Source organism: Panthera pardus, unplaced genomic scaffold (genome assembly GCF_024362965.1).
Source record: "Panthera pardus isolate Hobbes unplaced genomic scaffold, ASM2436296v1 HiC_scaffold_1, whole genome shotgun sequence".
Lineage (NCBI taxonomy): Eukaryota > Metazoa > Chordata > Mammalia > Carnivora > Felidae > Panthera > Panthera pardus.
In genome coordinates this window covers 66128154-66139690 of record NW_026526654.1, presented here as the reverse complement: position 1 = coordinate 66139690, position 11537 = coordinate 66128154, and the positions used below count along the sequence as shown (strand labels likewise).

Genomic DNA, 11537 nt, shown 5'->3' with positions numbered 1-11537 from the left:
ATCGGGCACTGTGCAGGGTACTTACAGATACATCAACTTAGTCTTCACAACGACCCGGAGAAGCAAATAAATTTCTGTTATCCCCACGTTACAAGTGTGGGAACCAAGCCTCAGTGAGATTAAGAAACCTGTCTGAGGTTATACAATCTCTGTTTGTTTGTTTAAGTGAGGCAGTGCAAGAACACTGAATGCTTTCCTGCTGAACTCCCGAAAGCTGCTTCTGGAGAATGAAAACTTCAGAAAGCAAATTCCAGGGTCGTGGTCTAGCAACCCTGATTTATGAACCATATAATGAGAGGGTCTAGGAACTCATGTCCTATAGCACGCATCACGGCGTGTGAGTTTCTAACCGGTTCAAATGTTGTCACCTTCTAGTTTTGTGTGAGTGCAGTCATTTTTAGAAAGTACAAAGTTTCCACTAATGAACATGGAAGCAACAATTCAGTGTTTGGCGTGTTTCTTAAAGCATCGGTGTGGTTTTAAATTCGGGTCAAAACGAATCCCTGCCTTCGTCCTGGTTTCAGTAAACCTGTACCTTCTCCCCCCTATAGTTTAATCTGTTGTTGGCTGAACTGGTCTGACCAGGTCACAGACGTGGGTGTCCCAGGCGTGTGTAGGCTTTGCCTACGTTACAACACAAGCACTGTCGCCCCAGCAGATTGAGGGCCAATCAGGAAGGAACTTGGGCTCACACTCCGGGTGCAATTCGCATACAAGGCTGATCCAACTCACCCCCAGGTGCTGAAACAACAAAAGACACCTAACTCTGCTGTGTTAGTCACAAACAGTTGACTAAGCCATCGGAACTAGTCCCCAGATACCCTAGGACACTTGGGTGTGCCGTGCATGAGCCTCTTTTCCGGAACCAGGGAGTGGGCTCAGTGCCCCCGCCAGCCCCACTCTGGAGAGGGAGTGCCGTCAGGAGCCTAGAATGCCCTCTGCCTGCTCCCGCAGAAATGTGCCGCTGGCATTCCCGGAGACCAGCAAACAATGTGGTATGTGCACTTCCTAATCCCTATTTTAATGTCTCCAACCATCTAGTGGTTAATTAGCAATTTGCTGCCCACCAATATGCAAATGAATGACAAGCAAAGACCCTCCACATCTGTAATTATTTTGCTGATTTACAAGCCACTTTCCTCTCTGTGTAGGTTTTTCTGTGTGTGTGTGTGTGTGTGTGTGTGTGTGTGCATTCACGCATCAGGGATTTCATTATTTTTAGAAGCAGATCCCGTGCATCTTTATGCTTTAATATTTTCAGGCTTCAGTAATTACAGTATATATATGTATCCCCCCACCTCCCAACTGCAAATGCTTTTATTTGTTAGGGATTCTTTTCTTTGATAAAGATTGGAAAGTAAGATTTATCAGGGGGCTGAAATCCAAATCGCAGAGCGCACAAGATTGAAAGATGCACGTTTCCATGCTGCCAAATCCTTATCTGGAATCGGAGTCTTGTAATATTTGATTTTCTCCCAAGCAGCTCTGGTGCGTCGAGCCACGATCTGCGTTATCCATCTGCCTACTTTGGAGCAGGGCGCTTTACTATTTGGCGGTTTAAATGCTTTACGTTTTTGCCAGCGCGTTGAGAAAGGCTCTCGTGTTAAATTAAGTCAATTAATAAATGGAGACACATTAAGCAATCAATTTTGTCAGCCTATCTCCCCAGCATTATGTATGGTTGGCTGTAATCACAAGATAAATGCAATGTGCTGATCTATGGTAATGTTCAATAATACATTCTCCGCCAGGCTCAATTCATCAGGGAGTTTCGGTAGGGGAGGCATTTGTTATTGGCTGTCTCTGCACCTCAAGGATAACATTTCTGTCCTTTTGATTGGCCGCCTCACTGCTGCAAGATTCTAACCGTCTTATTTTGATGATGAATATGAAGGCACGCTAAGCCGGGCTGGAGCGGAGTGTCTCAGAGGCTGTGCTCCTTCCAGAGCCCAAGGACTTACCAGCTTCTTCCTGCTGCCTTCCTGTGCCAACAACCCCCCCAAAAGTTGTGATGCTTTTCTTTACCCAGTGCTTTGGGGCTGTGTTAGATCTCATTCACCTCCGCTTTCAGCACTACAAGGCTAAACGGGTTTTCTCCGCCGCTGGGCAACTTGTCTGCGTTGTAAACCCCACACACAACCTAAAGGTGAGTTGCTATCATTTTCTATTCCCGCGGCTCGGGTTCCAGTCCTTTCTCCTGGCTGGTCGGTGACCCTCCGCGTGCTCCTGGAGCTCCTGGCAAAGGCTCTCTGGCTAGCGCTAGGACGCGCTTGGTACCCGGAGGGGTTGCCTCGGCTCCTTCTCGCTTTCTAGGTGTCTCTCGTGCTCTCGGTGACAGCGTGTTGTTTCCCCGACTGGCAGAACAACTGGAGTGAGAGTCCAGTCTCTTTCCCCGGAGCTGTCAGTCTAAGAGCGGGGTCGGAAGGGAGGGTGGCGGAGGGGGAAGGGGGCGTCCTCTTCTAGCTCCCAAATATTTGTGGGCAAGCGTTCAGGAGACAGGATGTGAAAAGTTACCCAAATTGCACACTGTCCCATGTGTTTGGAAAGGCAGGCAGGCACATGGATTGCGGAAGCCCCCTTCTGCTGGCTGCCGCTGAAGTGGCCACGGGCGGGGGCGCGCAACCCCCAGACCCTGACCTGGGAGCGGATGAGGGGGGCTCTCTCTGCAAAGTGGTTTGCCTTTTGCTCAGACTCGGCGTGTGTGTGCATGTGCGTGCGTGTGCGTGTGTGTGTGCGTGCGTGTGTGTGTGTGTGTGTGTGTGGAAGAGAGAGATTGAAAGATCAGGAGGAGTTAGTCTTTGCTCCCTGTGAGCTGCTGCGCCCCTTGCGCTGGGGACCGGAGGGGGTGGGATTTGCTTCAGTTGTATAATAATGAAACCGGCTGGGAGCTGCGGGTGTGTGAATCACCACCGGCTGCCCGGGCTGCGTCTGGCGCCACCGCCTCTGCATTTGTGTCTTCGGGCCAAAGCCCTTTACAAGAACAGCCCAAATCTGGGGTCTGGGAAGACCGCTCCACATCACAGCCGTGACCCACAGGGAAATGAACGAAGAACCGTTGGCTAGGGGTGGTGGGGGCGGAGACAAGACAGGGCAGTAGAGAGTGGGAGGGTGGGGGGCTCAGCTGAAGTCCCCGATATGAAACTCCGAGCCACCTTGGCTCTGTTTTAAGATAAACGATGAACTCACTGGGAGTTGCTTTCCTGTCTACCTCACGATGCGAAGGGCTGAGTGACAGGGAGGAGGGCAGGTCTGCAGGGGAGTGCTGGAACAGCCTGGCAGGGTAGATCTCTCATTCTGACCACTGCTCTTGGATAGGGAAAGTGTTGCTCGTCCCTCATCACTGTATAAACTCCTATAAAGAGTCAGACTCTCCTCGGCCCTGCAGGTCAGGACTGATGGGTGCCTCTCCCCTCCCGCCGCCCCGATTCCTGGAAGTCCCTAGGAGGGACAGCTGCCTGGAGTGCCTGTGGCAGTAGAGGCGGCCAGTCCTGGGCAGAGGGGTGCTGGACTGCTCCAGGATTGCTACGGTGCACAGACCTAGGAACTAGGTCTCGGAAGTACCCAGTCTGTGACTAGCACCAGCTCCATGACCTGCATTTGCTCTCTCCGTCCTATGCTCTCTCTTTCTGGCTCTAGCTCTCCTGCCCCTCATTCCACTGGCTCCTTTTGCATTCGTGGCTTAGTTTTACAAATGACAGTCCACTGCCAGTCATCCTTGGCAAAGCAAGTGCATGGCGGACATACTAAAACGTGATTCTGAATTCCACGTTACCGCCACTTTGGAGACCGCATTCAAACTCCCATTATTTTGTCACTTTACATTAGTTACTTCCCCGTGGCAAGACGTTTTGTTTACTTCTGTTTTGCATTTTAATGCCTTTAAAAATTGTGTCTGAGACCAAAGTTTGCATTTATATGGTTCGCTGGCTGCAGCTGATGACGGGAGGAGACGCTCAGATCTGGGGTGGGGTGGGGTGAGCTGGGGTGAGACGCATCTGTGTGTATTTTTTAGCGAGGTCTGCCTGGACATTGGTTAGTAAGTAGTCCTGCTGCCCGAAACCCAGGAGTTCAGAGTCAGGGTTGGAGGCTCTGGGTCAGCTCTGACCAGCTGTGCGCCCTCAAAAGATTCAACCTCTCTGAGCCTTCCCTTCTCCACCTTCGAAATGGACATATGAATGAGTATATCCATGGCTCTGTGAGGCTAAAAAGAGTTACAAGGGGTGGCCGTGCCTCGTGGCACTCTCCCCCAAAAAGAATTGTTATGGCACATAATGTGGGGGGTTCCGGTAGGAACTTTAAAAGTTGTCACTCAAAGCCTTTAGCCCACTTAGAAACCATATAAGCAGTAACATAAAAATCTCTGACATATGCTTTGGGAGACTATTTTCCATGGCTCGCTTTTTCGTTCTCACTTGGCTTTTTTAATTTCCCATAAAAAAACCACTTAGGGATTTTGCCCAGACAAGCATCCCCGGAGGTAAACAAAGCAAGTTGAGGGCTGTGAATGCCACCGGGGGGGGGGGGGGGGGGGCCGGCAGAGAAGACAGGAGTCACAGGGGCTGTGCCAGGCAGAAAGACCTCTACAGCCCAGACCACCTTTATGGAGGTCCAGGTGGCCCATCAGGTAAGTTTTACCTGCTTTGCAAACCTGGGGGCTAACAGCCATTTGCAGAGCTTTTGAAGGAACAGTTCGATCTGAGCACTGCCGGCCGCTTCACTTACATTAAAAAGTGAGTGAACAAAACCTCAAAGAAAAGGTGCTCCTACTAAGCATGAATTTCCATAGACCGCAGAGATATGTCTTGGATATAATCAGCTGTGATCTACACGGAGGAAAAAATTCTTTTTTTAAAGGAAAAAAAAAGGGGGGGCTGTGGCAACGTTAACCCAGAATAGCTATTGATCTGTGGTGCTTCCGTGCACTTTGTATGACAGGCTGGAACGTGAAATGGTGACCAAGGACAGAGAGACTGCAAGCTCGCTTTCAATTTTCTAGGTTGTGTGTAGCTACAAAGAGGGCTGGGAAGCCTGTGTTTTTCTTTGTGGAAGCATTTTTTGCGCTTCGTCCCTTCCCGGGCTTTCCAGAGAATGCTAACAGTATTTTAGGACCTGAGGCAAGTGCTGAGTTATAATCAAAATTCACTTACTGAGCAGAGAAAATCGTGTATTTACCATGCTTCCCTAGGTCACCTTCATCCTCAATCTTATTATGGCGATTACTCCGTAACCTGGGATTCCTTCAAGCAAGCAGATTCCTTTCCTTCTACGTGGGAGGCAGAAGCCTTCCTGGCAATGCAGACACCCTGGATAAAGCCACGACACCCCTTAAGCCCACCCTAATTAAAAGGGGGCATTTAGAGTAGCTGTACTGGAACACAGGAGATCAGAACCCGGGGGACCTCTGCTTTAGGCAAGGGGCAAGCAGAGAAGAATCCGGTGCAGCGCCCTCTCCATGGGGTGCAAATGACACTCCGTGTGTCCCTGTGTCTGTCTCCTTGCACATATAAGGATTCCAGATGATGCCCCCACATTTCTCCTTCCCACTTTATAAAGGGTCACCAGCAAGAAGCCAGCGTTCTTGGCTTGCTGCCCTCTCCGTCTTCATTCACAGAGGTTACAGAAATGTGGTCAGCAGGCTTCGGGCCGGCCCTGGTGAGGGCGCCAGGTCCTGGTCCTGACTCGGCACTCCTTTCGCCCTCGTGCTTTTTGCTTGTTTTCAAACCAAGAAAGCCTTTCTGCTCTGGCTCCTCTCCCATTGGCACTGGCCACTTCTATAATGCCCTGTCCTGGGTAGCCTTCCCCTCTCCCGCCCTGTCTCTGGAGATGCCAGGGCCCCTCTAGGGCCAGTCCTCAGAGCTTTCCAAGCAGACAGTACCTGAGCTGAGGCTGGCTGGACGACTTCCTCCTCTTAACCACAGCCCTTGATAAACTGGTTTCGGAAAGACCAGCAGAGAGCTTTCTGGCAAACTTCTGAAGGCCCTAGCCAGTACCAAAGTCCCTGCTGAATACCCCAGTGCCCTCACCAGCATCTAGAACAGAGGGTGTAACGTCCCCACTTGTCCTGGAAGGCCACTCATACCTCCATCTAGCTGGTCCTAAACCTCTTTATTTTAACCTGTTAACCTTGGGCTTACAGACTGAAATACACACACATACACACACACGCGCGCGGCTTTCAGTGCCTGACTAACACTACATCTAAAATCTGGGCATCTCCGCACCATTACTTGAAGCATCCACACGCCTTTTATTCTAAGACCAACGTGAGCCCGTGTGGATGAATGTGTGTTGAGTGACAGGTGATGGGGGGGTGGGGGGGACTGCAAGGCAGAGGAGGGGGATCACCAAAGGAGGGGACCGAGGAGATATGTGTGGCAAAGCCAGACATCACCTCTCCTGTTTGTGGGTAATCTTTGGAAATCCCGTTCTCACCCCGGGGCTTTCCCTAACTCTGCCTGACATGGCTCGGCAGGCAGCCGAATGAGAGCTAAAGACCTGAACATTGTTTTTAGGGATTTAGAGGCGGCCTTTGGAGCGTTCATCCTGAATATGTTTTAAAGCACTTGAAGGCTTCCGCCAAGACTGGTTAACAGCCAGAGTGTGGGTTACCCGGCTCTGGTTGACATAACCCACCCCTGAGGAACCCCGGGTCCCATCCTCTGGAAGTGTCACCATCTTCCTTTTGCTGGCCTCTCTTGTGCCTCCGCACAGTTCATTAGCACCTTGGAGGGGCTCGGAGAGGATAAGAGAGGAGCTGAAACTGGTGGGGGTCGCTCTCTGGGCCTTATTCTAAAAGCTCCCCGTGCAGACTCTTCCAGCCCTTGGGTTCCCGTGGATATTGTAGGACACTCAACTCCACGGGCACCGAGCGGCTGTGCAGCTTTTCTGGTTAATGGTGATTGCAAACGAGGCTCCCGAGTCCCGTAAGTAAAGGCCCGGGGCCTCCGAGCAGTCATTTGGCGAGCTGGTGATGGAGTTGCAGGGAGGCCGAAGCTGGCACCGAGGCGAGGTGAGCCGATTACCTCTGTCCCCCACGTATCCAGAGGCGCCAGAGCAGATTTCATGTAACTCTCTTAACCACGGTCCCCTCGAGCTGCAGACTCTGTGACAGAAATGAGAAAACCGGTACTGCGAGCTTTCCCTGAAGTCCACAGAGAGGTCAGAGCTATTTGGATGACTTCCCCAGGGTGAGGCAGAGTATTTTTCTAGCAATTAACAAGGGGGGGAGGGGGGGAATAACCGTCTGTGAAGGTATTTTACCCTGAAAGTCATCTTGAATCAAATAGCTCTGTTTCTCAAAGGCGAAAGTTGACCTGTTTAGATGCTAATTGTTACACGGAAGGGGTCAGTCTGGGGAGTGGACACCTGTCCTCCACAGGGGCCTGGGACTCAGGGAATGACAGGGAGTCATTGAATGCAATGGAAGGTCAAACCTTCTTTTTTTTAAAGTTCATTTATTTTGAGAGAGAGAGAGAGAACGAGAGTGCACACATGAGCTGGAGAGGGGCAGAGAGAGAGAGAGAGAGAGAGAGAGAGAGAGAGAAGGAGAGAGAATCCCAAGAAGGCTCCCCACTGTCGGCACAGAGCCAGATGTGGGACTCGAACTCACCAACCGTGAGATCGTGACCTGAGCTGAAATCAAGAGTTGGACGCTTAACCGACTGAGCCACCCAGGTGCCCCTAAAGCTTCTTATTTTATAGTTGAGGAAACTGAGGCCAGAGAGGGGGAAGTGATGTACATCCATTTCCCAGCATTGCTGTAACACACTGCCACAAACTGGGGGCTTAAACAGAAACGCATTCCCTCGCGGTTCGGGAGGTGAGATGTCCAAAATCAAGGTTTCAGCAGCACCCTGCCCACTCTAAGGCTCGCCAGGGAAGACTCTGCTCCTTGCCTCATCCAGCTTCTGGTGGCTCCATGTGTTCCTTGGCTTGTGGCCACATCCCTCCAATGTCTGCCTCTGTGGTGTCCCACCGTCCCTTTCTCTCCTCCGCCTGTCCTCTCCTCTGTGTGGCTATCTTACACGGATATGTGGGATTGCATTTAAGGCCTCCCTGGTTCATCCGGGATAAGCTTCTCCTCTCGAGACCCTTAATTCAATCCTACCTTTGGGTCATGTCATATTCACTCTCTTACCACGTAAAGTGATACTCATAGGTTCCAGGGGATGTGAACATGTCATCGTGTGGGCTGCCATTCAACCCACTACACAACTTTTGCAAATGTCAACCCATCCGGCGACAGAAATGGAAGCGTTAAGTTACGTCTCCTAATCCCAGACCCATATCCCCTGCGCTGTCCCAGGCTGCCTTGAAGTTAGCCCCCAACGAAATGTCCCTCGTGCAGGTGCGTGCCATCAGAGCAGAAAATTACAGGGACCCCCGTCCTGCAACCCATCAGCCCTGGGCCAGCAGTATGACCCCGCGGGTTGCACCACGCACCTATCATCCCCCTTTACCAAACCTGCATTCTGCGTGCACATTGTGTTTTTTAAATCAAGTAGTAAAGAGACACATAGTCAAAAGCATAGCCCTTTACACCCACCAGGTCAATACGGGGAGAAGCAGTGGGTGTCGGGGGGGAGGGGCGGGGAAACACGGGCTTTGGGGGAGCCAGGCCTGAAATCAAATCCAGAGTGTGCCACGTGTAGACGTGTGACTTTGAACAAATGGTTGAGCCCCCCGGAGGCTCCATTTCCTCATCTTTAAAACCGAGAAAACAGTGCCCACCTGCTAGGGTGGCCTTGAGGCTGAACTGAGCGCCTACGAGGAAAATGTCTGCCGCGGAGGAGAGTCGGTAAACAGCAGCAGTTACTGTCAACAATGGTCATTACGATGAAAGCAGCTCCTTGGAAGCCCGCGTCCACTCTCTGCAGCCCCACCGGGCTGTCTTTCTCTGCCCTCCCGCCCTCTCTGCAAGCCTCCTGCTTGCTGCTCTTTGGTATTCGTGAATCACCCTTGGCCTTGAAGGGAATTTTGAGTAGCACAATTTCTCGCCTTATATTAAAGTAAGATTTGTCCTTAAGGCATCGCTTCCATACAACACTGGATGCTGCCTGGGTCCTGAGGCCGTTCATCCAATGGGACAGGGCCCGGGTCTCGGGACACAGGTGCCTGTCACGGGACGGGGGCTGATCAGCCGGGTGCCCTGTCATTCACAGAGCCAGGAGGCGTGCAGATACGTCCCCATCTCCACCCATCCTGAAACTTGCCCCTCATGACTTATGCATGACGTCTTTTCATTAGCAGCAGCTGAGTAAGCACATGGGTAAGTGGCTGTGTGAGGGGCATCGGATCTGGAGGGTGTGGATCCGAGCTGGGTGACACCACTGAGAGATTCAGCAGGGTGGGGAGACGTCCGTGCGCAAACGCTGCACGCTCCCTGGGAGACTGGACGTTTTCTCTCTGCCCTTTGCTTCACTCTGCTTTGAGAAGCAGCCTCACTCTCAGCAGGGCAAGGATGAAGGGGGGTGTGGCTGGGTCCAGGCTGCAGGGACCCTGCGGGTCCCTGCCCCACAAGGGAGGGGGCGGCGAGAGAGATGCTCTGACCTTTCTGAGCCAGGAAAGAATTCCTGGATCCCACTGTTATCAGAGAACTTTCTAAAAGTACTAAGCAAGTCCACAGACCTGGGTCTCCTGCCCTCCAGCCTGAGTTTCTAAACACACACTCACAGGGGCACCTGGGTGGCTCAGTCGGTGAAGTGTCTGGCTTCAGCTCAGGTCATGATCTCACGGTCCATGAGTTCGAGCCCCGCGTCGGGCTCTGTGCTGACAGCTCAGGGCCCGGAGCCTGCTTCGGATTCTGTGTCTCCCTCTCTCTCTGCCCCTCCCCCGCTCATGCTCTGTCTCTCTCTGTCTCAAAAATATATAAACATTAAAAAAAAATTTTAAACACACACTCAACTCACGCTCACTCGCACAATCGATGGTAATTCTGAGGATGCCGACCTCTGGGGACCCTGCGTGGTCTCTGAATAGCAGTCCAAGACCACAGGACGCAAAGCCCAGTGGAGGGGGAGAGCCGACCCCCAGGACTGCGGAAGAAAGAATAAGAGGGAGATGGACAAGACACGTCTCTCCTGTCCAATCTGCGACTGACCACTGCAGCCTCAGGAAGGAGGTCAAGGGAGAAAGAAAGTGTTGGGAAAGAAAGGAGCAACATTCTGGTTGAGGCCTTAACGTACAGACAGATCTGGGTTTGTATCCAGTGCTGTTCTTCTGTTGTTCCTTGACTAATTTCTCTGGCCTCCCCGAGCCTGAATTTCCTCACCTGTAAAATGATTGTTGCAAGGATGGAATAATGTCACGTACGTCAAGTGCTTAGCACAGCACCTAACCCATAGTAAATACTCCATCAATGGGAGCTACCATTACTCTTTAAAAATTTTTTTTTAACATTTACTTATTTTTGAGAGACACAGACAAAGCATGAGCAGGGGAGGGGCAGAGAGAGAGGGAGGCACAGAATCCGAAGCAGGCTCTGAGCTGTCAGCACAGAGCCCGATGTGGGGCTCGAACCCACGGACTGTGGGATCATGACCTGAGCCGAAGTGGGACGCTCAACCGAGTGAGCCACCCACGCGCCCCAAGGGAGCCATCATTACTCTTAAGCTGTGTCCCGTAGGGATATTACTCGGGGCACAAGAGGTGAGCAAGCTTCTCTTGCCCAACTTGTGTGGGTGACCGAACTCCTCTTGCTCCAAATGAACGGAGGGAGGGGGCAGCAGTAACATGACCTGTCTGTCCAGTGGCCAAGATTTTGAAGCACAGTCTGTTCAAGATAAGAGAGCCAGAGTGATGCTGTAGTTTCAGGTCCTGGTCTGAGAAACAAGGATGATAAAGGGATGAAGGGACTTGCCCAAGGTCAGAGCTGATGACGGGCACAGCCCACTGCTCTGTGACCCCACGCTGCTGGAGGAGGAGAGCGCTGGTTAAGGACACTGCCTCTCTAATAATAGGACCCTGTGGCAATGCTGGATGTCTTCCCAGGGGGTCCTTGTCCTCAGGACAAGGTGCCAGGTGTAAACCAGCCAGGCGACAGCGGGGCATTAAAAAGGTCAATGTTCCTTGGGTCTCTGGTACTGGCTCAAATACACAGCAGACGGAAGATGAGCCTCCAAATGGCTTCACCAAAGCCACGAAGCAATAACCCCAGACTTTCAGACAGTAGACGGATCAAGGTCTGGTACAAAAAGCTACATTTGCATCTTACCCCCGGGCCCCAGGTGAAAATGCCCTCAGAAAGCAGATCCAAAACCAGCCTAATGTTTTTAGCCATCGAACAGGGTCCTTGGGGCTAAGTGAGAATTGTGATCTAACCGGAAATGTCAGTTTGACTTGCCAGATGCCGTATCTCTTAATAATTTCTCGGTCCTTTAACGTATTTTTAATCACAAATTTGTGATGAGGAGGGAGCTGTGTGCTGCAGGGCTGTCTCCAGCCGAGGCCCCAGGAACTCCAGCTAGGAGAGAGTGGCCTGGGGAAGGAGCAAGGCTGGGCCTCCCAGCACAAGACTGGAGAATGTCTTCTATGGAGGA

General features: G+C 51.7%; 1 protein-coding gene across 2 annotated transcripts in view; it reads left to right on the top strand.

The window, feature by feature from the left end:
• Window positions 1-779: 779 nt before the first annotated feature.
• Window positions 780-11537, top strand: part of SIAH3 (siah E3 ubiquitin protein ligase family member 3) — a 75302-nt gene continuing 64544 nt past the window's right edge. Inside the window, exon 1 of one of the 2 annotated variants that reach the window (XM_053899344.1) lies at window positions 780-995. In XM_053899344.1, coding sequence (XP_053755319.1) covers window positions 957-995 — 39 coding nt within the window. In that variant the 5' untranslated portion in view covers window positions 780-956. Of the gene's footprint in view, window positions 996-1671; window positions 2147-11537 lie in introns of those variants that run through there. The other variant, XM_053899338.1, reaches the window with a different exon arrangement.